Below are 22,320 nucleotides of genomic sequence, written 5' to 3'. Positions count from 1 at the left end.
GTTTAATGGTTATAGAGTTTCAATATAAAAGAATAAAAAAGAGTTCTGCAGATGGATGATGGTGATGGCTGCACAATGTGAATGTACATTATGCCATTGACCTGTACACTTAAAATGGCAAATTCTGTTATATACATACTAGAGGCTCGGTGTACGAAATTCGTACACTCAGGAGGGGGGGTCCCCTCCGTGGGGAGTGGGTCTAACACGGGGAATAGGCTTAAGTTGGCAGTTGGACATCCTTAGTGCTATCACAGAGGTGGGGGAGGTTCCCGCCACCACTGCTGCACTCGCCAGCCATAAGCCTGGCTTCTGGCTGAGTGGCGCTCCCGCTATGGGAGCGCATTGACCACCAGGGGGAAGCTCCTGTGTTGTCTGCCCCCTGGTGGTCAGTGCGCATCATAGCAACCAGTCAGTCTGCCGTTCGGTCTATTTGCATATTAGCCTTTTATTATATAGGATATAGTATTACCACAATTTTTTAAAGAAAAAATGATTTGCATCACTATTATATTATAATATAATATGTTTAAATTCAGATTATCTAAAGAGAAGTTTAGTTTCATTAAATACTAATTTCTGAAAGTGTAATAAAATACAGTAAGAACATTTATTACACTCAGGTGTTTAACTTTATTTTAAAAGCATCTAAGACAGTAAAATGGAGAGAAAATGGACCAAACGAATGAGAACACATGAATTCTTAGCTCAGAATTTTTCTAGTCCCATGGTTTCCTTTTCCTATTTTCTCAAGTTTACATGGGAAAATTAAACTTGTACCTATAAAATACCATGACTTAAGTTATTAAATTTTAGATCTAAATAAGTGAAACCAAATTCTCTAATGTATTATTTAAATATCTGGACATCAGTAATATGCAATAAATACATACTTACTGTAAAACAAGAGTAAGTAATTTTATTGCTTGTACTGCAACATCGTATTCTTTGTCAAGGGTCATAGACACAATTCTATCCTAAGGACAAAAAAAGAAAGATTTTTAAAGGGAAAGCTATTCAAATGATAGGTAATTTTTAAATACTTAAAAGTAATACTAACCTTGAACCGACTGGTAAAAAGCTCCAGTTTGGAATTAAGCTCTTTGTTATAATAAAGCCCTTGTAGAGCAGTGAGACATTTGAGTCTTACTTCACCTTGCTAAATGAAACAAGAAGAAAAATGCATTAAAAACTTGTATGTTTTCAACCTGAATAGTCAAGACATACACCCTATTTTCTACTTTAAAATTTTAAATGTTCTATACAGTAGCATTTCTTCAGAAACTCACCTTTAATAATGCAAAAATATGAATCAATACATATATACTATACGACTAAATACCTTTGGTGTTACCATTTTTGTAGATCAAATAAAAATTTTTTGAAAATCTATTCAGAGAAATATTATTATGAAAGACAATAGAAGCATATTTCATATTAAGTTTTACTTTACAGAAAGTAATATTTGTAAGGGATATATACAAGGAACTTCAAAGCCAATGAAAAGGCAGCTTCAGAGAAATGTAGATTAATAAAAAAGGTCAGAAGTCAAGTTATAACTTACAACCTAAGATGCATATTTATTGAGAGGAATTTTTTAAAATACAGCACTCACATACTAAAAACCAAATTAAAGACTCTTCTTAGTACTCTAAGAAATGCCTCACTACCCCCACCTACATGATCCTAATGTTTCAGTATAAAAAATAATTCAAGATTAAAGGCTAAATCAGTGGCCACGATTCAAAAATCTACAGGAATTTATGTGACAGAGATGATGATTTCTTGGAGCATTCAGAACACAATATAGGAGACAGACCTATAGGAATGAAGTCCCAGATATACCTACATTCATATAACTCTTTTTGAATGAGAATTGTAGACAGCAATGCCTGTAGATAGAGAGTCTGTAGGGCATATCTTACCTTATCATGCATAGTCCAACCAACATATTTTAAATAACTGTCATTAAGAAAAGCATCACTATACATTTTCATCCAAATGCCAATTTCTTCAATACAAATAGCTCGGATTTCAGCTATTGCATCGCTGAAGGAAGGAAGGAAACATTATGCATATTAGTGCCACTATACCCCAGGACTTTTTATTCAATAGATGCCAAATAATTCAAACCTACTATGAATATACTACTATGTAAAGTATTATTGGCGATTTAAAAGTAGAACTGGCCTAGCCAGCATGGTTCAGTGGCTGAACCAGGAGGTCATGGTTCAATCCAGTCAGAATTCAGCCTGGGTCACCATTGTGGGGCATGTAGGAGACAGCCAATCGATGGTTCTCTCTCCCTCTCCCCTCCTCTCTGAAATCAATAAAAATATATTTTAAAAATAAAAATAAAAGTAGAGCTGAAGCATGTCCTCTGAATGCCAATGAGGTTACAATTTAGTTGGCAAAGCATAATTTTTCACCACATAAATATTTAAACTTAAATAGAACTAACTATAAACGAAATCCATCCCCACCTTTTACACCATGCCATTTCACACACTTTTGCTCACACCTGAAGGGCATGGTGTGTTCAGAAGACAGCAGGCACAATGGTCTGGTTAGAGCATAATTTTCCAGGCGCGAATTAGTTACACATAACAATGAGGTCAACCCCAATTTGGATTTGAATGTCAAACTAAATTATTTTAATTCATCCTGTAGGTACTGGTGAGTCATTGAAGGCTTTTCAGCAGAAAAATAATGCAACAAAAGAACGTTTTAAGGAAACTTCAAAATCTCTAGGCATGAGAATGATGAGGAAAATAGACAAAGATAACTATGACAATAAGAAATGGACAAAGAATGAGAAAAGAATGGACAAAGGGACATTACAAAGGAAGTATTAACCTGATTAAATAACTGCCATGTTGAGGAAATGAGAAAAAAGTTGAATAAGAATGTCATCAACATTTAAAGAATAGGTTACAACAGAAATGGTGGTAAGATTATCTACTTCTTTCCTCTATTCATTCAAAATAGCAAAAGAAAACATCTCACATCTCTCCAAATTTTCCCACTGATACTCAAATGGAAGAGAGTCAGGAATCAGTGTGTACAGGCTCTATTAACATAATACATCCAAAAGCAGTGAAATATTCTATATGATGACTCCTACTAAATAATAGTAGTAGCTTCCATTTGCTGGGCAGCTACAAGTCAAGAACAACACTAATCCATTTTTCAGAAAGAAAACATCAAGTTCAAAGCAGTTAAATAATTTGCCTTGAGTGTGTCTCATTCCATGGAAGAACTTAGATTCTAACATTAACCTTTCGTCAACACTCTTTCCACTTACTTATACTGCCTAAACCACTTCCAAACTTAAATAGAGTTAAGAATTACATAGAAAAAACTGTCATGACTTACCGGTATCTATGTACAAACACTCCCTTAAATATTGCATTCATCATATTTTCTATTTCATCCTGATTTTCTTGAAGCTGAAAAAAAAGTTTCTTTTCAACGGTAATGGAAGACAACCAAAAGAACATCTAAAATTTGTTAAAGTACAAATGCAGGTTTCTCCAGTGGTTTAAGTGGTTACATCTAAATTTTAATTTCACTAGACAACAGTAAACACAGAAAAATTAACAGCTGTTGTATATCAGGTAAAGTCCCTCGATATCTGGAATATTTGACTTGGCTTTTTTAATGTTTGGCTGGTAGATTAATTTCTCTAATGCTCACAAATTTCCATTGTATAAGTATATATAATGAAATCTGTTGAGTTTATAATAATACATATTACCTATTAAGTAATATGTATGTTCATATATAAAAATATTAACAATATTTGATTATCTTGGCCTTTATATTCTGAAAAAGAAGAGTCATATTAACTAGTATCTGTTCAAAAAATAAAAGGGATTTGAATAAGATAACTTGTAAAAAAAAAAAAATGTCTCCCTGCTAAATTCTTTTGAGGGAAAGAAGGCTCACCTGAAAAAAAATTAAGTAAACATTTCAAATCTTGGTTGACTTATGTACTCCATACATTTTTAATTTAGAGCTTGAGAGTTAAGAGAAAATGTTTTCAGAGCTTGCAAATTATAAGAAATCTGTTTTTGTAATTTTTTTCTTTTCATGAATATAATCTTGCATTTCTAAATAATGTTATCTTATGTTCATTAGTACAGATAAATAGTCAAAGGTACAGGTGGTCTTTTAATGTGTTTAAAAACTTAACCCTAACCTAGAAGTATTAATATCCTGTATTTGCACAAGAATTCTATCTGCTCATCCTGGCCCTGGCCAATGTGGCCCAGTTGGTTGGGCGTCCTTCTGTGCACTGAGCGGCTTGCCAGGATGTCTCAGGATTTCGGCTTGATCCCTGATACGGGGTGTGCAGGAGGCAGCAGATCAATGTTTCATTCTCACATCAATGTTCCTCTCTATTTCACCCTCTCCCTTCCTCTCTCTCTAAAATTCAATAAAAATATTTTCAAAAAATAAATCTACTCATTCTGTGTTCACAATCTTAAATTTATGTCAAAGAATGAGGCCATTAATTTCAAAAAGTATGTTTGCCTAATAAATCATCTGATGAAATTAATTAAATTAAAGGGCAAAAAGGTCAGTTCTTCATTTCAAACTATATGAAAGCGATGAGGTATTTAAGCATCAGGGAAATGCGGGCCAAATTATTCTAGCTTTTCTTGAGTCGAGGTATTTTTAAAAGTTATTGACTATCTCAGAAATAACTTAACTTTACATTATAGCTACGCCAGTGCCAAAATCAAGTAAGTAATTTATGGATTACCATGGCAAGTATTGTAACTCAGCAGCACTACTGAGTTACATCAGACTTCGAAACATCAGACTTTGCCTTTAGAAATAAAAATAAACATCCCCAATATCAGATAGCAAAATATCATATCATCAATGAAGGAGGAATTTAAATCACAAATACAACATTGAAATATTTTATTTATTATTTAGGGTAAGGCTGAAAAATATTTTCCTCATTCAAATCTGAATTTATCGGTCATTAATTTTAAACAAGTGCTTCTACACTACACAAAAATAGCCAACAACTGAGACACCATAAATAGCTTTTAAGTTATTTTTCAAAATGATTTCACATAAGTGAAACTTTATTTCATCCTGACAAGCTGAAGGAAGAAGTTCAGATATTTTCACAGAAGGGATGAAATACTAAGGCTTAAAACAATTTGTCCGATATGCCCAGGAATTCTTACTTGAAGCCTTGAACTTTTAATTCTAGTCCACAAAGAAAGAAAATATACCCAAAAGGTTTTGCTGGCATGGATAGTCAACAAACTTAAATCTTTCAAAACATTTTATCTAATGAACTACCAAAGCTGTATCATTAATGGTGACCAAGTTGGTCACCTATTAATAGTGCAAATAATTAATATATACGTTTACCTCTTTCCGCTTTTGTAGCAGGAGTTCTAGCCTCTCATTGGCTCGTTTCCCAATCATTTTATTCCGTTCTGCCTCATACTGTCTTTGTGTATTATCCATATTAATGCTAAGATTTAGTGCCACATTCACCAAAGCTGTCATCAACTTCATAGCTATTTTTAAAGGGAAAAAGGGTTGATATTAGTTTCACAGATACAAAAAAAAAATTACAAATTAAGAAAAATTAAAAACAAAATGGGCTATACTACTTCTAAAAGAAAAGTAAAATACAGCTGCCACAAATGATAACAAGAAAACAATAGCTAATGAGTATTAAATACTTAGTGTATATCAGTCAGTTACCTATGTTATATACTTTTCATCGACTATCTCCTAATCCTTACAACAGCCCTCAAAATTAAGTACTATTATCCCCATTTCATTCATGAGGACACTGAAGATCAGGGAGATTAAGAAATTTGCCTCAGATTATGCAGTTCATTGTAAGTAGGATTCAAAACTTAGTAACCTGTCTCAAGACTATATATACCCTCCAATGTTCTTTTTCAGAGACCACGATTCACTTTCAAAGTAACTGCGGCTCATACAGCAGTCAATTAGCTATCTCAGTAACCAAAGAGAGAGAGAGAGAGCCTGGGTGCTTTATATCAAACTATCTATATATATATATAAAGAGGTAATATGCTAATTTGTCCATCCCCATAACGACCAATTTGCATATTGATGCACGCGCAGCAGGGGGCAGGCGGCCGGAGCCAAGTTCCCGGGGATCTGAGGACAGTGCCTGAAAGGAGCCCGGACTGCAAAGAAGTAAGAGGAAGCAGATGCAGGGAGCTCTTCTAATCTCCCTGCCAGGACACCCTACCCTAGCCCCCGCACCCCCAAGGGGACGGGGAGGCCGACCCAGCCTCGGGGGGTAGCTGCAGCCCGCACCTCCAACTCTCAATCTCTTCCCTCACCACTCCCGCCAGGGGCACCCACAACAATAGCACACTGGTGACCACCCATCAGCGGCTCCAAGGCACCCAGGGCCCCGGGCCCGCGGCCCACAGCTGCTGGGCCCCTTCTGCTGGGGCCAGGCATGCCTCTCCTCCCTACAACTCCAGACCCGGGTGGAGGCAGGCCTGAGCGGCCATCCAGGGTCAGACCATCCCCCCCCCCCCCACAGTAGCAGCACCATCTCCACAGAGGAAGCATGCTGAACCTTGCTGGGGGCATGGCTAAACCCGCCCTCCTAGCCAGCCTGGCTCCACACTAGCCCAGCCCCCACCCTGCTCCAGGAGATTGGAGCCCCGCCCTAAGCAGGTACAGCTGCGAAACAGCCACATACAATTTAAAGACTGGCTCCCAGCAGAAAGGTTTGACAGTTACTTCCCCTTCAGCCTCGCTGCCCCCCTAGCGCACCCCTAACTCCCTGCCCCACACCAGCGCCTCCAGGGATGACCACCGCTACAGGGCTGCTGGCCAGAGCCCACCCCTCCAAGGGCTGCGGACCCTCTGCAAAGCTTCCATAGCTATAGTCCCAAGAAACAATCATGCCCTCCTCCCTTAATCAGCACCTGCTACCTGCAAGGGTACCCGTGAGCTTAAAAATAACAACCCCTTCCTGTTTAGACATCACTTACTTGATGAAACATTTCTAGGTTTATTAGCTCAGAACCTCCTCATGACAACACAGTGAGGTAGGCGGAGAAGAAATTACAATTCCCGTGGTATATGCGTATGTATTCAGAAATGAAGCTCAGAGAGGAAGAGTGTCAAGCCCAGTGGTTCCCAAGGTGCAGCACACGTCCCACAGGGGGGGCAATTTGACTTTAAGTGGGGGCAATTCGAGAATGATTGATTTTATATGGGGGGCAATTCGAGAATGAGTTAACAGTGAATTTTTTGCATTTCTTATGGTTCTAGGGGGCCTCATCTATGGTGTATCCTACAAAATAAAAGGATAATATGCAAATGACTAAATGGTGGAATGACCAGTCACTATGATGCGCGATGACCACCAGGGGCAGACACTCAACAGAGGAGCTGTCCCCTGATGGTCACTGTGCTCCCACAGGAGGAGCGCTGCTCAGCCAGAAGACGGGCTCACGGCTGGCGAGCACAGCGGCAGTGGTGGGAGCCTCTCCCACCTCCGTGGCAATGCTAAGGATGTCCGACTGACGACTTAGGCCCACTAAGCTGTCAGTCAGACATCCCCCCGCAGGGCTCCTGGACTGTGAGAGGGCACCGGCCAGGCTGAGGGACCCCCCCCCAAGTGCACTAATTTCATGCACCAGGCCTCTAGTAGTGTATAAAAATGTTGGAGAATCTTACCAGCATTTGATTTCCTTTCATTTTACTCTATTACATATCATGAAGACAATGATGAAATTATGAAGAGCGTCCAGATGAAAATTCAAAAGTACAAAGAGTAAAGTATCACTCAATAAAGTGGTATTTTAATTATATATGTATGTGTGTGTGTGTGTGTGTGTGTGTGTATTTGTAATCCTCACCAGAGGATATTTTTCCATGATATATAGAGAGAATGGAAGAAAGGGAAGAGGGGGAGGAAAAGAGAGAAAGAGAAAGACGGAAACATTGATGTGAGAGACACATCAACTGGTTGCCTCCAGCACATGCTCCAAACAAGGCAGGGAATTGAACCCACACCTGAGGTACATGCCCTTGACTGGAAATCGAACCTGAAACCCTGCAGTCCTCGGGCTGATGCTCTAACCACTGAGAAAACTTGCCAGGGCTTAATATTCTATATAATAAAAGGCTAATATGCAAATCAACCCAACAGCGGGACGACCGGTTGCTATGATGAACACTAACCACCAGGGGGCAGACGCTCAACACAGGAGCTGCCCCCTGGTGGTCAGTGCGCTCCCACAGGGGGAGCGACGCTCAGCCAGCAGCCGGGCTCACAGCTGGCGGGAGCCTCTCCTGCCTCCACAGCAGCACTAAGGATGTCCAACTAACAGCTTAGTCAGACAACCCCTGAGCCGTCAGTCAGACATCCCCCAAGGGCTCCCAGACTGTGAGAGGATGCAGGCCGGGCTGAGAGACCCCCCCTAGAGTGCACGAATTTCATGCACTGGGCCTCTAGTTTTAGTAATAAACTGGTAACAGACCCTCTCCAGATCCCCACCTTCTGTTACTGAACTCTTGCTCTTAAGACAAGACTCAATGCCTGTGATTTAAAACTTAATAACTAAAGTATCTGACCATTTTATACTTTCTTTAGCTCACTCCAGACTATTTCTCAATTCTGGTTCATTACATGACAGAAAAACACAAAACTATCTTTATTTTTGGCTATTGGCTCTCTTTAAAAGAGATTCTGAATTTTCTGCTGAGCTATTTCACATCCTCAGCAAACCATTTTGTCATTCTGATCTAAATTTATTCACCTCATACCATTATACTTATTTTAATTTTCTTTACCCATCAAGTTCTTAACATTAAATACTACCCAATTTCTTAAGAACAAGATCACATTTATATTTTGTAACTTTGAATCTAAAAACAAAAAACCTATAGGGAGACTGTCTGCATTTTATTTTTTAAAATAGAAGACTCAGCAGAAGTACATCTTTCATCACAGCTTTAATTATTTGAGAAAATACTTTAAAGAGAAAAATACTCACCACTCCTGTTCAACATAGTCCTGGAAGTTTAAGCCTTTGCAATTAGACAAGAAGAAGAAATAAAAGGCATCCAAATTGGAAAAGAGGAAGTAAAACTGTCCTTATTTGCAGACGACATGATATTATACATACAAAACCCTAGAGACTCCATCAAAAAACTACTAGACTTAATACATGAATTTGGCAAAGTAGCAGGATACAAAATTAATGCCAAGAAATCTGAGGCATTTCTATACACCAATAGTGAACTTTCAGAAAGAGAGATTATAAAAACAATCCCATTTACCATCGCACCAAAAAAATTAAGATACATAGGAATAAACTGAACTAAAGAGGTAAAAGACCTCTACTCAGAAAACTACAGGACATTGAAAAAAGAGATAGAGGAAGACATAAAGAGATGGAAGAACATACCATGTTCTTGGATTGGTAGAATCAACATCATTAAAATGTCCATACTACCCAAAGCAATCTATAAATTCAACGCACTTCCCATTAAAATACCAACGGCATATTTCACAGACCTAGAACGAACTCTCCAAAAATTCATCTGGAATAAAAAAAGACCCCGAATAGCTGCAGCAATCCTGAGAAAGAACAAAGTAGGTGGGATCTCAATGCCAGATATCAAGCTGTATTACAAAGCCACTGTTCTCAAAACTGCCTGGTACTGGCACAAGAACAGACATATAGATCAATGGAATAGAATAGAAAGCCCAGAAATCAGCCCCAACCAATACGCTCAATTAATATTTGACAAAGGAGGCAAGAACATACAATGGAGCCAAGATAGTCTCTTCAATAAATGGTGTTGGGAAAATTGGACAGATATATGCAAGAAAATGAAACTAGACCACCAACTTACACCATACACAAGAATAAACTCAAAATGGATAAAGGACTTAAATGTACGACAGGAAACCATAAAAATTCTAGAAGAATCCAAAGGCAACAAAATCTCAGACATATGCCAAAGCAATTTCTTCACTGATACAGCTCCTAGGGCAGTTGAAACTAAAGAGAAAATGAACAAATGGGACTACATCAAAATAAAAAGCTTCTGCACAGCAAAAGAAACCATCAACAAAACAACAAGAAAACCCACTGCGTGGGAAAACATATTTGCCAACGTCATATCTGATAAGGGCCTAATCTCCAAAATTTATAGGGAACTCATACAACTTAACAAAAAGAAGATAAACAATCCAATCAAAAAATGGGCAAAGGATCTAAATAGACACCTTTCAAAAGAGGACATTCAGAAAGCCAAGAGACATATGAAAACATGCTCAAAGTCACTAATCATCCGAGAGATGCAAATCAAAACAACAATGAGGTACCATCTCACACCTGTCAGACTGGCTATCATCAACAAATCAACAAACGACAAGTGCTGGAGAGGATGTGGAGAAAAAGGAACACTTGTGCACTGCTGGTGGGAATGCAGACTGGTGCAGCCACTATGGAAGACAGTATGGAGTTTCCTCAAAAAGCTGGAAATGGAACTCCCATTTGACCCTGTGATCCCACTTCTAGGAATATATCCCAAGAAACCAGAAACACCAATCAGAAAGGATATGTGCACCCATATGTTCATAGCAGCACAATTCACCATAGCTAAGATCTGGAAACAGCCTAAGTGCCCATCAGTAGATGAATGGATTAGAAAACTGTGGTACATCTACACGATGGAATACTATGCTGCTGTAAAAAAGAAGGAACTCTTACCATTTGCAACAGCATGGATGGAACTGGAGAGCATTATGCTAAGTGAAATAAGCCAGTCAATGAAGGAAAAATACCACATGATCTCACTCATACATGGATAATAAAGACCATTACAAACTTTTGAACAATAATAGATACAGAGGCAGAGCTGCCTCAAACTGATTGTCAAACTGCAGTGGGAAGGCCAGAGAGGGTTGGGGGGCAGAAGGGAGGGGAGTAAGAGATCAACCGAAGGACTTGTATGCATGCATATAAGCATAACTAATGGACATAAGACACTGGGGGGTAAGGGAGGGCAGGGGATTGTCAAGGGCGGGGGGAAAAAAAGGACACATATGTAATACCCTTTGTAATACTTTTAGCAAAAAAAAAAAAACAAATAAAAATTAAAAAAAATAATAATATTTCCACACTTTGAGAATGAATATATTTTGTAGACACTATACTATAGTAATAGATAATTAACACCCATTTGATTCATTCAAACTGAAATAAAAAAGCACACATCTTATAATAGTATATCAACAATTTTGCCTTTAGCATAAAGGAGAAATCAAAAGATTTTATCAACATCAACACCAAAAATCACTGTTCTAGAATTAATTTTCCAACTCCTTTTATTAAAATTTAAAAGTCAAAAAATCTGACTCAGCCTAAAGTTACTCAAAAACATAAGAAAGGTTTCCAGTGGATTTCCATAGAAATGGCTTGTCTTTGCTCACATTTCAGACTCTCTTAAAATCTCTCAAAAAAGCAGCATCTGGCCTCTGCATGCCTCGTAACTCTCACTAAGTAGCCCCAGGCCTGACACTAGCAGCAGCCAGCCTTGATTCACAGCTTGGCCTCTTCTGGACACTTCCAAGCCCAGCAGAAGTAGCAGCCATCTACAGATTGCTTTGTAGCACATACTAGGAGCCCCTGGGCAGAACACAGCTGGCAATTGACCTTGGCCTGTACCTCCCAGGAGGCCCCAGAGCCAGTGCACCCAGTGGACAGCTTCAGATCATGTCAAAGCACCACCTAACCACCTCCAAAAGAAACATTCTCAAGGGGCAGACTCAGTGGGCACCAAAGACCCACTAAAGTAAATCCTGCTTCATAGGATGGACCCCTGCACAGCTGATACTCCATAGTGGTCCCAACCAATCCTCCACTCCTCACAGTCAATTGGCCTGGGGGTAAGTCTCCCTCACTGAGGTGCCAACAGCAATCAAGACTTAACTACAACAGGAGGGAGTACACAGCCCACAGGGTGGGGGCACATCTGGAGTGCCCAGCTTGGGTGATCCTGAAGGCTGTGATACTGGACCCTACAGAACAACTATTACATTAGGCCACTATACCAAGGCCAGGAGACATAGCAGCTCTACCTAATACATAATATTCAAATAGGTTTACCACAAGAAAATCATTACATACTAATACTAGAGGCCTGGTGCACTTGGGGGGGGGGGTCCCCTCAACCTGGATTGCGAGAGGGTGCAGGCCAGGCTGAGGGACCCCACCAGTGCAGAACCGGGACTGGGGAGGGACATGGGAGGTTGGTGAGCCAGGGAGGGACCACGGGAAGGCTCCAGGGCGTGTCTGGCCCGTTTCGCTCAGTCCCAATCGGCCGGACCCTAGCAGCAACCTATGGGTCAGAGCGACTATCCCCTGGTGGTCAGTGCACATCATAGCGAGAGGTTGAGCGACCTTAGAATATCATTAGCATATTACGCTTTAATTGGTTGAACGGACGATCAGACGACTGGACACTTAGCATATTAGGCTTTTATTATATAGAATAGTATGCCTCCACAGAACCAAACTGAAATACCATCCCATTCCCGGTAATTCAAGGGGGTTGGAGGAGAGGTTGGTGGCTTCCTAGTGGTTACTTTATAAATAAAATTAATTTGTGTCACCATTATTTCTTTTAATGGAAATCATTTTCATCTCTAATCTTGGGAGGTACACAGAAAATATTTCTAAATACCAACCTGCCAGGGTGCTTGTATGTCGAAATGCTCTGACTTGTGAGTCAGACAATCCTGTAAGAAGTGAAATGACTGTATCCATCATGTATTCATCATATATGATACTATATTGACACTGCCGTACTAATACGCCAATGAATTCACAAAAACTGGATTTGAATTTCTTCCACTGAGGACCGGCCATGGTAAGTGGATAATCTCCACTATCCTGAAACAAAAAATTTAAACAACCATTTCATATAAAACAAGTGACAATAAATTTTACTTCTTTTTGAAATACCCTAGACAGAAGCTAAAATGACTCCTTTATCTCACCTTTCTTTTCTAATAAAATCCTCAAAGTAGGCAGTAGAACAATATACAAAGGCAGAAGTAAATAAAAGCAGAGTATCTCTGCTTTTATTAAATACCAAAATGAATATTCTGAATTCACTTTAACCAATGAAAATATTTGTCAATTATTCAGAGGTTTAAAAAAATGCCTCTCTCATCAAACCAAAACACTATTCTGATAAGCAAAGATACAATTATTAAATTTCTTTAAAACAAAAGCAAACCAAAGTTATATTTTTAAATGCATTCAAAATGATGAAATCATATTCTCAGCAATCTAATAGATTGAAGTATGATTTCTAAATAATCAAAAGATTACCATGCATGTTTTCATTAGCTTCAGGACATCAAACAGTCAACAGACATAATCAACCAGATAATTTTTTAAAGAAATGAAATGTAGCTAGTATAGCCTGGAAAGAATGGACCCCAGATACTCTTCCATAAAAAGGTGGAATATTCTTCAATGTATTTACAGTGAGATTCTCCATAAATAAAAACAAACAAGTCCTTAAAAAAAAAAAGGCAGGTACCAATATCACATAGAACTTCTAAAAGAACTTCTGACAAGAGTATCAAAAAGACTTAAGATCATTTTATCAGTTTAGTAAAATTTTGTAACAATTAAATTTTGTCATTAGAACAGTATTTTTTATTTTAAGCTATGACATATGTAAGTAGTACTATTTTGCATCTGAGAATAAGGCCCTAATACTACTCCACAAAAAGGTTTTCTTCCATCTATTCTGATTGACTCATTTAAGTGACTATATTAAAATATATCTTAATTGTTGTTAGCAACTTGGTTTTCTAATTATTTTCAAACTGTATTTCAGGATTCCTACCTCGAATAGCTGTTTCCTTTTAGTAAGAAGGTTCTCACTAAAACATTTAATATTAGAAAGCTAAAATAATACCATTACTCATAATTACATCTTAACTATTTGGAGGCTGATTAATAGCACTTAGTGATCAACAAAGCTATTTTAATAACTCTTGTCTGACATCTTTTAAAATGGTAGTTGAGCCCAGCCAGCATGGCTCAGTAGTTGAGCATCGATCTATGAACCAGGAGGTCACAGTTTGATTCCTGGTCAGGGATAAGCTCGGGTTGCAGGCTCCATCCCCAGTGGGGGGCATGCAGGAGGCAGCCGATCAGTGACTCTCTCTCATCACTGATGTTTCTATCCCTCTCTCCCTCTCCCTTCCTCTCTGAAACCAATAAAAATATATTTTTAAAAAACAGAATGGTAGTTGAAAACCCCTTCATTAGAGTAAGCAAGGAAAAATAAAATTCAAATGAGACACGACTTTCTTTTTGAAAATTCTCTCTGAAAAGTTTTGAAGAGTAAAAACTACCGGTGTTGGAATACAGCTGTGAACAAAACAAACAAAAATCCTTGCCCACAATAAGTTTACATTATAGTAAATCTAAATATGTCTTTATTGGTAACAATACTTCAAAGACATCATTTTAATAAAGGAGCAACTCAAATCTAAGCTACTATTTATTTTTTCATTTGTATTGTTCTTATTACTCATATTTGAAACATAAAGGAGATTTTAAACAATATAATTATTTGGAAGTGTGTATATTTATATACATATTTCTTTGCTGGTTCCCCAGATATTGACCAAACCTTCCTCTTACAAGATGTCAAGATCTGTTCTTAGGCTCTAAATTTTATTCAATTATTTTTTTGACAATAATAATAGCTACCATTTATTAAGTTCTTACTATGTGCCAAGCATTATAAAATGCTAAGGAATTTTTCAAATACTACTAAATTCAATCTTCATAACAGCCTATAAGATAAGTATTATTAGCCCTATTTTACAGATGATGAAGCTAATGCTAAGACAACTTGCCCAAGGTCACATAGCCATCATCTGATTGAAGCTGATGCCAAAGCTCTTATCCATGACACTAATATTCCGAATTTAAGAATACTTTCAAAAAGAAATTTAAAAAAAGAATACTTTCAAGAGTAAATCAAGATCAACATGCATAAAATTATCAAAACATTTAGAGTAATGTTACCTCATCAAACTCTTCAGTCATTTTTCGAATTATTTCAGAGTTCTGCATATGTCTAAACATTTCTGCTGTGACAACTCCTGAAATTTGCAAGTGTGAGAAGTTAATACATGGTACAACGAAATAAATAAAGAGAACTTTTCAGTCTCTAATACTAAAATGTCTACAGTCACATAATAAGGTGTACTTCTTCATCAAGTGACCTTTACTGTGATACTCAACCCTATAAATAATGCACAAATCCCAATCTCAATCTTTACAAGAACCCTATACTTCCGACAGATATCTTTCTTCCTAGCCTTCGCCATTTCTGCCTGACTTACTTTACTCATACCTATAATATGTATACAGGCTTAGTTCCTTTATAATATAAAACATACGTCATCAAGAATGAGGCAGCTTTCAGGGTAACAATTAAAACCGTAAGGAAGACCCTAAAGATAACAAGGGAAAGATTAATAATAGGCAGTTTACTTTAGCCAGTTTGCTTCATTAAGCACTACTCCATGTAAAAGTCAACTACATCCCATAATTTTCTAAAAGAGCTTCAAAAAAACATAAGTTGTAGTTCCTGCCCATCCAGAAGCCCATAATCTAGTTGGAAGATTAAATAAAGAATAACCTAGCTCTGGCCAGGTGGCTTCGTTGGTTGGAGTATCCTCCCATACACCAATAGGTTGCAGGTTCAATTCCTTGTCAGGGGACATACACAGGTTACATGTTCCACTCTTGGTCAGGGTGCATATGGGAGGCAACTGATTGATGTTTCTCTCTCACATAAATGTCTCTCTCTCTCTCTCTCTCTCTCTCTCTCTCTCTCTCTCTCTAGTTCCTGCCCATCCAGAAGCCCATAATCTAGTTGGAAGATTAAATAAAGAATAACCTAGCTCTGGCCAGGTGGCTTCGTTGGTTGGAGTATCCTCCCATACACCAATAGGTTGCAGGTTCAATTCCTTGTCAGGGGACATACACAGGTTACATGTTCCACTCTTGGTCAGGGTGCATATGGGAGGCAACTGATTGATGTTTCTCTCTCACATCAATGTCTCTCTCTCTCTCTCTCTCTCTCTCTCTCTCTCTCTCTCTCTCTCTCTCCAATAAACATATCCTTGAGGGAGGAAATAAATGAATAAATAAATATATAAGCCTAGAAAGGGAAGGAAGGAAAATATTAAGTATTATATAATAAATGCCCTAATGAATGGCTATGCCAAAAATGGCTATAGTTCAGACCCTCACAAGAAGATTGAAATCTGATAAAGACATTCAGAATTTTAAAGGAGAATGGGAGGAGAGAGAAAAGGCATCCAGGATATATTTTGTCTTGTTTTTAATTGATTTTAGAGAAAGAAGGGAGGAGGGAGGAGGACAGAGGGATGGGGGAGAGAGAGAAAGAGAGAGGGAGGAAGGGAAGGAGAAACACTGATGTGAGAGGGAGAAATATCAATCAGCTGCCTCCTGTATGCACCCCAAACAGGGATGGAACCTGCAACCCAAGCATGTGCCCTGACCGAGAAATGAACACAGCACCTTTAGGTGTACAGGACGATGCTCCAATCAACTGAGCCACATCAGAATTTCTAAGGAAAAGTTTTAAGTAGTAGATAAGAATTTCTAGAGAAAAGTTTTAAGCAATAGATACTGCAGGGAGGATATGTACTTGAATTTCCTCTGATGGGGTGTCAGGTTTTTAAAAAATTAAAATATTAGATTTTAAAAACCGTATTTCTATTGATGGATTATTTATTCCTTGCCAGTTCTATAACTGGGAATACCATAAATATAGTAACATCTAAGAAAAGAACGTCTTAATATAGGAAGATTAAATTTATTATGAAAATTAGATAGAATTAATATTTCAATTGGCCAAGCTACATTCTGTATATGCATGCACGTGTATGTGTGTATACATTTAAAAACAATAAATATCATATTCTCTTTCCAACCCTAAACCTGAAAAGAACAATTGATACTTGAGCCTCCTTCTCTATGGGCATGCAATTTAAGACTTTCCAGTAGCACAACAAAGCCAGCAGGGGTAGACCAGTAACTAACATCCACTGAGCTTCCTATGAGCAAGCCACTTCACATATGATTAGCCAAGGTAACATGCCCATGAGGCAGGTACTACATAATCTTCACTTTACAGATGAGGAAAATAAGGCTAAGGAAAAGAAGTTAAATAATTTGTCTGACATTATTCATCTACATCATGCTGATCGCCCACAGGGGAGATCAATTTCTAGTGGTGCTGTGAAAGAGCCCATACTTAACACAACATCAAAGAGAACCAAATGCCTGTTTAAAAATATTAAAACATTTGGAAGAAACCATCATTCCTTGGCTAAAGAAACACATTCTCAAAAAAACTTTTTAAAGGGTTTTTAAAATTCTAATCTAAAGTTATGGCTATAATCTTCAGATATCTTCCCATAACTTATGCCCAGGTGCTGTAAACTTGGCAGTGCTAGAAGCAAAGTAACTCAATCCCTGAAACAATTCCTATGAAATAAACATTTATATGTAAATAAATCTCAAAGCAAACATACTGCTTACATTTTGACAAATGTCCAATTCTGAAGCTCTTCCTCTCATCTCATAGGCCATATAACTGCCCTAAACCCCACTACATATAACTCCAGAACACCAGGCCAGAGCCCAGTGCCTTAAAAGTGTGGGAGACATGAAGCAAGACTTCTAAAAACTGGTAAATTGAAAAGTAACAGTTGAGCAGGAAAGAAAGAAGGAAACAACAGTATCACCAACCACAGAGCACCTCAATAGCTGCAGAAGGCACAACTGAAGTAAAATAACTGATGCTCATAATGACAATTCTGAGTCCACAGGAAAAGATTCAAGTATACTGGATATACTTAAAGAAGTTTCTAACTCATTTATAAAAGAATATATCAAAATAATTTTGTGTTTTGAAAAGTACTTAATGACCTTAACTTTGATTATATGGTAAATTTCCTTTAGTGGAGCTTTTTTTATTCTAAAAAAATATTATGGCAGTATTTTAAATCTATCTGATACTTTAAGTTTTCAACACTTTGAATTTTTACAAATCTTGATAATGTGGTTTGTGATAAGGTATATCCAAATGGTGAGTTGGCAAGATTCTGACTTACAATCACACTGATGCCAGGAGATAATGAAAAAATGCTGTTGACTATGGCCTTGTTTTAAAACTACAATTCAGAAGCCTCATTAGGAAACTAAAACTGACAAAACTATGATATAGCAGAGAATATTGAAGATAAAAAATTCGAATTTAAGTCATCAAATTATTTCTGGCACCTGCTCGGTTGTTCTGCAATTAACCTTCCATTTTCAAAAAAACATAAAAAGAGAAAGGACATGGTCCTTGATTACCTAACACAACAAACAGGTCCCTATACACTTCTACTGCAGAGAGATGGACTAAACATAGACAAAATATTAATTTATCTCATTTTTAAGAATTAATCTGGCTCATCATATTGTCATTATAACAACACTTTTTCTGAGCAGTCAGCAGATTTTTCTAATATTGATTTGCAGCTACTTTTAACTTTCAAGACAACTAGGCAAGTTTCTATACTTTAAAGTTAAGACAATTTTTTTAAATTTCTGAAAACTGACTACATTAATGGCATTATAAAGATCATAGACTGAAGAAGTTAATATATTTATCAGGCCTCATATACTTAACATTTAATATGCACACTGCACTGAATGTTGTGATCAATCTTAAATGCATCAGTTCTTACAATGTTACTTGTTTTCCAATTCTAATGACAGTATTTTTTAAGGACTATAATCAAATGAAAGGAATAAACCTAAGTAAACTGTGTTTTTTGGGGGGAATTCTTTCTTCAGATATAAGTCAGTCATTCTTTAGCACCTTAACTTCTTAGATCTATTTTTAAGCAACCCTCCCTTCTCCTGATTTCTAATACCCATGTTTTTTGGTGCCATTTTCTTTAAAAAATGTAGCACCTTTATAAAACTATGTAACATTTATTTCCCTGGGCATCTTCTAGAATTAGTATGGGCCAAGTGTTAGGGAAACATGGGACAGATCAGAACCTACCCATGATCTTAACTGACTCATGAAATAATCCACATGAGGATGTATCCTGAACTTACATAATTTTATCCTCCAGCCCAATATCTGCACTAAATACTTTTGTCCCTGGGAAGATATTTCTGTATTTTATATTTTCCCCATTTCTACTTCAAAATATTTTTACCCAAAGTAAAAACATGTTTCACAAGACTCCCACTCCCCAATCCAGTTTCTCCACTTTTGAGAAGACAAACTGGAAATTTCACCAATACCTTGTTTAACTTACTTATTTACTTAGTTATTACTTACTTACCTACTTACTTACTATTATTCATGGTACTTTTTAATTCCCTAAACTTTACAATTCCCTGCCATATGAACCTGTATCTCTTCATTATCTTCCTCCTCCCTTCTTAATCCATTTCTTTGTTCCTAAAACCAGATGCTGAAAGTGGGAAATATATCTAATAAAAGTAACATAACAATTATAAATTGCCAAGTTTTAGTTAACTTCACATATGAGTACAACTGTCTCAATAGAGTTTCTTACTATGTTCTTTGCTCTTTTTTTTCTTACATATTGTGTATGGTTATAATGCAAGAAATCCAATATCCTGGCATTATTTGCCATGTAAAGTGTTAATATAGCTTTAGGTGGAACAAAAAAGAGGAGACCATTTAAAAATATTCTGCTTCCAAAAATAAATATATCTTACCTTTACAGCCTGAACACTGAATAAAAAAGTTGATGAGGTCAAGAAGTGCTATATCTCGGTCATGCTTGTATGACTCTATCCAATCATCTACCACCGACTACAGTAAAAGGGGGAAAAAAAATTAGCTTTTTCTAATGTTATAAAAATTAAGTTGGATTTAAGTAATTAAAATTCAACATTAAGTGGTATCACATTACTTCAAATTAACATATACATACTTGTACATAAAAAGTCAAAGTTAAATTTGAATCATAAATTAGAATCAAATTCAGTAAAATTATCACCTGATAAAGAAAGCATAATTACTTTTTCATTTCTTAGTGACATTATTAAAGATATCCTAGAAAATATTAAAAGTAACACCCATATTTCTTTTTTACTAAAATATTATACTAAATATTAACATTGAAATGGAATGAAAATGAAATAATTTTTAAAAGAGTGAATGCCTGGGTCAATGAGGAAATGAACAAAATAATTTTTTTTCAACAGTGAGCCCTGATGATCCTGTATTAATAAGAAAGGCAAACTGAAGATTAAATAACAACAGACTAAAGAAAGGACAGACAGCTCATGGATCTTGAGACTTAATATTATTAGACGATAATACTCTCCAAATTGATCTAAAGACTCAATGCAATCCCTATCAAAATCCCTGCTGGTTTCATAGTAGAAAATGGAAAGCTGATCCTAAAATTATTATGGTAATGCAAAGGATGCAGAACATCCAAAACAATCTTGAAAAAGAAGAACAAAATTAGAAGATTCACACTTCATGACCTGAAAACTTACTACAACGCTACAGTAATCAAATTATAGTACTAACGTAAGAATAAATATGTAGATCCAATGTAATAAAACTGTGGGTCCAGAAATAAAATCTTACACTAATGGTCATTTAATTTTTGACAAATACGACAAGACAAATCAATGGAGAAAGACTAGTCTTTTCAAATAATGTTGCTAGGATAACTGGATATTCATATGCAAAAGAATGAAGCTGGACCTTAGTTCACACCATATATTAATAATTAATTCAAAATGGATCAAAGATTATAAATGTAAGAGCTAAAACCCTAAAACACAGAAGTAAATCTTTGTAACTGTGCATTAAGGAAAGCCTTCTTAGATATCAGACCAAAAGCACAAGAGACGAAAGAAAAAATAAATTTAATTTATTCATAATTAACTTTTTGTGCTTCAAAAAACTCCATATCAAGGAAAAGAGAATCTACAGAATGGGAGAAAATACAGGGTCCCCCTAAAATGTACACACACTTTAACAGCTGATAGCTCAATTTTGAAAATGAAATATATTTTAATAAGCACTGCCTTTGTAATTATTCAAAAGTGCGTGTATACATTCTTTTGGGACACTCTATATTTGCAAATCAAGTGGAATTGGGGAGAGGTAGAAGGTAAAGGAGGGGATAAATGGTGGTGGAATGGTGTGTTCACTTGAGGTGGTGAACACACAATACATTATACAGATCATGCGTTGTAAGAATTGTACACGTGAAACCTATATACTTTTATTAACCAATGTCACTCCAATAAATTCAATAAAAAATAAAATATGAAAAAGAAAATATTTGCAAATCATATATCTGATAAGGTATTTTTATGCAAAGCATATAAATGATGGTTAATTTGCATATTATTCTTGTATTAGATAGGATAGGTATCCTAGTGGGTGTGAAGTTGTGTCTTTTTAAATATTTTAATTTTATAAAGTATCTTTATTGGACCCCATTAAAGTATATCTCAATTTAGTAAATTTTTTAAAAATATATTTTTATTGATTTTTTTACAGAGAGGAAGGGAGAGGGATAGAGAGTTAGGAACATCAATGAGAGAGAAACATCGATCAGCTGCCTCCTGCACACCCCCTACTGGGGATGTGCCTGCAACTAAGGTACATGCCCTTGACCGGAATCGAACCTGGGACCCTTCAGTCCGCAGGCTGATGCTCTATCCACTGAGCCAAACCGGCTAGCTAATTCAATCATTTTAAAAAGACAACCCAATTAAAAACATAGGCAAGAGCTCTGAATAGACAATTCTATATAGAAGATATACAAATGGCTATTAGAACATGAAAAGATGCTCAGTGTAATTGGCCATCAAGGAAATCAATGTCAAAACCATAACAAGATAATGCCGGGCCAGAGTGGCTCAGTTGGTTGAGCATCATCCTGTGCTCCTAAAGGTTGCTGGTTCGATTCCTGGTTAGGGCCATACCTGAGTTATTGGTTTAAGCCCCACTCAAGGAGCATGTGGAAGGCAACCAACCAACGAATGTTTTTCTCTCTCTCCTCAGGTGAAGATTTTTTAAAAATTTACTAAATGAGCCCTAACTGGTTTGGCTCAGTGGATAGAGCATCAGCCTGCGGACTGAAGGGTCCCAGGTTCGATTCCGGTCAAGGGCATATACCTTCGTTGC

At 36.9% G+C, this 22,320-nt stretch overlaps 1 protein-coding gene across 9 annotated transcripts in view; it reads right to left on the bottom strand.

The window, feature by feature from the left end:
• The window catches only part of STAG2 (stromal antigen 2), a 153,023-nt gene that overhangs the window by 49,194 nt on the left and 81,509 nt on the right, over positions 1–22,320 (bottom strand). For 8 of the 9 annotated variants that reach the window (XM_005872705.2, XM_005872708.2, XM_005872707.2 and 5 more), the window contains 8 exons: positions 19,878–19,974; positions 15,114–15,190; positions 12,743–12,947; positions 5,398–5,549; positions 3,376–3,449; positions 1,926–2,049; positions 1,061–1,159; positions 898–977 (listed from right to left, as the gene is read on the bottom strand). In XM_005872705.2, the coding sequence (XP_005872767.1) occupies positions 898–977; positions 1,061–1,159; positions 1,926–2,049; positions 3,376–3,449; positions 5,398–5,549; positions 12,743–12,947; positions 15,114–15,190; positions 19,878–19,974 (908 nt within the window). Of the gene's footprint in view, positions 1–897; positions 978–1,060; positions 1,160–1,925; positions 2,050–3,375; positions 3,450–5,397; positions 5,550–12,742; positions 12,948–15,113; positions 15,191–19,470; positions 19,492–19,877; positions 19,975–22,320 lie in introns of those variants that run through there. The other variant, XM_014544955.1, reaches the window with a different exon arrangement.

This window comes from Myotis brandtii, unplaced genomic scaffold, assembly GCF_000412655.1.
Source record: "Myotis brandtii unplaced genomic scaffold, ASM41265v1 scaffold39, whole genome shotgun sequence".
Classification (NCBI taxonomy): Eukaryota; Metazoa; Chordata; class Mammalia; order Chiroptera; family Vespertilionidae; genus Myotis; species Myotis brandtii.
This window is presented reverse-complemented; position numbering and strand designations above follow the sequence as displayed.